The sequence below is a fragment of the Ostrea edulis genome, chromosome 4, assembly GCF_947568905.1.
Source record: "Ostrea edulis chromosome 4, xbOstEdul1.1, whole genome shotgun sequence".
NCBI lineage: Eukaryota > Metazoa > Mollusca > Bivalvia > Ostreida > Ostreidae > Ostrea > Ostrea edulis.
In genome coordinates, this window is record NC_079167.1 from 52,031,704 (window position 1) to 52,036,552 (window position 4,849).

At 45.9% G+C, this 4,849-nt stretch overlaps 1 protein-coding gene across 1 annotated transcript; it reads left to right on the forward strand.

The window, feature by feature from the left end:
- Positions 1 to 1,818: 1,818 nt before the first annotated feature.
- On the forward strand, positions 1,819 to 2,607 carry LOC130053808 (uncharacterized). Its single transcript, XM_056161393.1, has one exon. The coding sequence runs from the start codon at positions 1,819 to 1,821 to the stop codon at positions 2,605 to 2,607; it is 789 nt and encodes a 262-aa protein (XP_056017368.1).
- The last annotated feature ends 2,242 nt before the right edge of the window (positions 2,608 to 4,849 follow it).

Here is a 4,849-nt window from a genome sequence, read left to right on the forward strand (position 1 = left end):
GAATGGCTGCCCTGTTATAAAACAAGAACGTTTTAGAATTTTTTCATTTTGATCATCATGGCTGAATTAACCAACAACGTTCTTACCGCTGTATTACAGCATTTCAAGGACTACAAAGAATCGGTGAACAACGCTCGTAGCGCTGCATTACAGTGTATCAAGGACTGGAAAGAAAAACAGCCGTTGAGATATAAATTCGCCATGAAGTTGTTGATCTTTTGGGAATTTCCTATGACCTTATATGAATATTCCAGCGTTTGCAAGCATATAGCCGACAACCTGAACAGAGAGTCTGGATTGATCATGATTTATACCATGGACCAAGAATTTAGACGACGGGAACCTGAGAAGACTGGGGCGATTGTAGCGATTACCGATCACTGGCTGGAAAAGGTGTATAAAAAAACCTAACCGTTTTTCTTTTCCTTTATTCGTGGAGGATGGCCAGCAGTGACCACATCGCAGAAAAAGCGCATAACCATGCATTAGAATGGGTGGAGAAAATGCAAGACGATACGGTGTTTCAATTCGTTAAACATTTTCTGATAGCGGGGGTGTTTCCAATGACTCTGGACGAATATACAGATCTACGGAACCGGATATACATCAATCTCTATAACGATGCGGGATTGATGTTAATTTATGTCCTGGGGGAGGAATTCAAGAAACGCATGCCTGAAAAAACCGCCGAGATTGAAAGTATCACCAAGGACTGGCTTCGAGAAGTATACATAAAGTGTGAAGAACTTAATTCATTTCATTTATTCCCGGAGGATGGCCAGCAGTGACCACATCACAGAGAAAGCGATAACTTATGTATTGGATTATCTCACAGACATTCATTCTGGGCAGTTTGAATTTGTGTTACACTATATGCGAGAAGAATTATTTCCCATCAGCTTAAAGGACTATCCATGTCTCTGTCAGTATTTGATCGAGAACCGGGTCAACCCGCAAGCCTTAGTATTGATTCATTTAATGGGCCAGGAATTGAAACGAATGCGACCCACAGACAGAGCAGAAATCGAGAAAATCAGACTACGATGTCTTCGAGAGATGTACGTCAAGTTAAACGTGTGACTTTTAATCTGGACAATAATGAAGTGTATCTGTTACCCGAAGAAGACCGGACAAGTATCTGGATGACTGTAGCCGCTGATCGCTATCGATTTCAACGCAGGATTCGAGAAATGGAAAAAATGTTGGACCCTATTTTAAAAAGACATGTGCATTGGTGTTGTGTGTGGGAGTTATGTATTTGAAATATGTGACATGAATAAAATTGTTTACACGAAAGCTGTGTTTGGTTGAGTCTCTCAGAGAAGGGTTTATTTGTTGAGGAATCCAGAAAATCCTAAAGGTAGAGTGAAAATCGAATCAAATAAGGTGTTTTCTATCGAATAGACCTTATGAGATGTTGTTAGGGATGTACATGGTCGAGAAATAAATTTTTAAAGAGGTGGTGAAGAAACATTGAACCTCGACTCGACCTCTTTAACCTCTGTTTCTTTGAAAACTATGCGACGTAGCAAAATAAAAATAAGTTTAACGCATTCGCCGTCTCAGAATCTATCAGATTAAATCTACCTTGCACAGATATCGAATGTCTAGAAAAAGACAATGAGAAAAAACTCTCTACTCGAAAGCACAAATCCGCCATTTTGACGGCCGCCATCTTGCCTTCGTCTCCGAAGCGAGGGATGTTTTCGAGGAGGTCCGCGCTTTCCTGATATATACCGGCGCACTCGCCAGTTTGCTTCACTGGTGATCCAGCACAGTTATAGAAGATTTTTGAAGGATTTTAAAGAAGAAAGAAGAATGGCTGCAAGAAGAGACCCGCTCTTCAATTTCCAGACCTTGCTTGGCTTCCGGTACCGGCTGGTAGTGGTGGCTGAGGAACGGGTAGGGGAGAATTGGGTCGTGCGTTCTGAGAACGACCTGAGCACCTTCTCCCCTTTCGACCAGAGTGGGGTCCGTGAGATCATCTGCCGGGTGCGGTCCGAGTATGAAGGGAGGGCACCCCGCCGCCGCACCGCCCGGATCTCCACGGCCACGAGACCGCGCCGACGGGCCCCACAACCACCCTCACCACCACCACCTTACTCCCCGGCGACGGCTACAACATCACCACCAGCGATCCCATCGGCACCGGAGGAATACAGCCCGGTGCCGATGAGCGACTCATCAGCGTCACCGGTGGAGTATTCACCGCGGTCACCGTCCCCCGCACCACCTCCCAGTCCAGCCCAGAGTCCGTCGCTGCTGGTGACCGAGACGTCATCACCACCGAGACCGGCAGCCCCTGCAAGACCCCCACCACCTACCATCCGGTTTGCAGGGAGGACTCCACCACCGAGGCCAACCCACGCACCGGTGGCAACTCATCCCCCGAGGAACCACCCTATGACTGTCCCTGGCTGGGCAGATAGGGCGATTCCCATCTGGTTTAAGTGCCCTGTCTGCTGGCAAGACAGGGTACACTCTGGAATCACGTGCAGGGGATGTGGGCAGCGCCCAGCTTGCTGCTCGTGCGTGGAGCGGATAGAGGAGCGGCGACACACCCGGGGACGGTGCCCGTTATGCCGGTTTACCGGAGCCAGGGAATGAAAGTCGGTCCTTAGGACCAAACGGCCCTTTTCAGGGCCACCAACTTTTTTGAAAAGACACTTTTTATGGCAAAAAATCAAGAAACACACAAGTTTGTTTTAAAAAAGTTTTTATTAACACAAGTAATAGCTAGAATAAAGCTATAATAAAGTTACATTTTCTTGACAATGTACACATGTTTATGATACTGATAAGCAAAGTCACAAATCCATTGTCTATAATGAGCCCAATTGCCTCCGGCTAATCCACATCCAATACGATAAGGAAACGCTAAAGTCTGGTAAGACAAAGTGCCTAATTCCTGTAAACATTGTTGAAACCAAAGTTCACGTTGTTCGGGGGTATCGGCATACAGGGGTAAGCGTTGAGTGCCTCTCCCGTAATCCCATTGCGCTAACAAACAGATCACATCAGGATGAGTAGAATGAGGCATAATACACACAGTACCCGGTATTCCTCGATCCGCTGCTATAGCTAAATTTCTCCGTCCTAAAGGTTGTCGGGTCGCATACAGATTAGCCCAAGGAAATCGGTCGGCAATACGTTGACTTATTCCATGAGGTTTCACCGTTAAACAGTTACATTGTTGTACAATAGCATCCACCCAAGGTAGAGATAATACATCTCCTCGTAGATCCGTCACCGACATGCTGGTTGACAGGTCTCACAGGTACACGTTGACCAGGGTTCTTGACTGTAAGGACAATGTTGAAACAGCCGGGGATCAAACTTTCTCTGAGTCCAGCGCTCTCTAAACTCCTGACAGATCTCACAGGTACAGTCCTTATGTGCTATTTCTTCTTCAGGGGTGATGGTACAATGCTGCGGGCACTTACACTCTAGCCAGGGTTCTCTAGTGTGACCACAATATTTATAGACAAAGGGATAATAATTCAGCTCTGCCAATCTCTCTATCCACTTATGTTTGGCCAGGATGTTTTCTTTTTTATAATGAAAACACCCACAAGTGCTCCAAGGTCCTCGGCAATACCCACACACTAGTACATCATTCTCATCATCCGCGTACCGTTCAAACGACATGATTGAGAAAAATGGTAACAAGTGACCTATGTATATAATGTTTTTTGATGAGTCATCAACATGACGTCAGCCATCTGAGGTAAGGGGATGTTTTCGAGGACGTCCGCGCTCTCGCCTTTTTAAACGAGCGCAACGTCAAAAATCGGGCATTCCGATTTTTTAAAGGAACCAGAACCATGAGCCGCAGAGTAGGACCAGACCCTACGGTGAATGATTATTCTATCAAATGGGAGGAGGATTGGGAGCAAGAGATTGCTCCGCCGGCCTCACGGGAGGCTCTTCCCCCACCACCCATGAGCCAGGATCTGCCCCCGCCAGAAGAAAACTGGGACGCAGAGATGGAAGTGGTGCAGCGGCCTCCGGGGAGAATGTTTTTTAAACACGGGTGGTTGCCTGTGTTTGTGTTTGACCACGAGCAACCCCCGGAGGAGCAGAAAAAGAAGAAGAGAAGAAAGAAGAAGAAGAACAGACAGTGAGGGGGACGGAGAAGAAAAAGAAGAAGAAGAAGAGAAGGAGAAGAGAAGAGAAGAGAGAAGAAGAAGAAGAGAAAAGACCAAGAACAGAGAGAAAGAAAACAGCCCTTTTCAGGGCTACCCATTCTTTTTGAAAAGACATGGTTGATTACAATGACAAGAATTTTTTTTTTTCCAACGTTTTATTAAACTCCAACTATGAACAATAACAATAACATAGTTTACAATACATTCAGTCTTTGACATTGACAAGTTTGTCCTTGATGGGTTCTCGGTTTTCGGAAGGTCTCTTTAAACCAATCCGCCACAAAACGATCGCGTTGTAAGGCCGTGCCTTTCCAGGGAAGTAACCATTCTTGTACGGTGCTTCTATGGCGATGGCGTTGATGTAAAAAATACACACAGTATTGTCCACAGACATCCGTATTCAAATCTTGATAACAATGGGTGTTATGAATCCAAGTCTCTCCGTGGCGTTGAATAAAGTCTTGGATGTCTTTATGGCTGGGAGGTAATCCGTAAGAATCAAAATATTCGACGGTAGGGCTACTCAAATACAAACAGACCCAATGCGCTCCAGGGCGATCGTGAGGGTCTGTATTCACCACGATGGCTTTGTGATGAGGTAACAGCTCAGGTATGACATCTCGAGGATACACACCGGCAAACGCCGGTCCTAAATCTCGTTGTAAAACATCTCTCAATTGCTGAGTATCCATCTCTCTCTC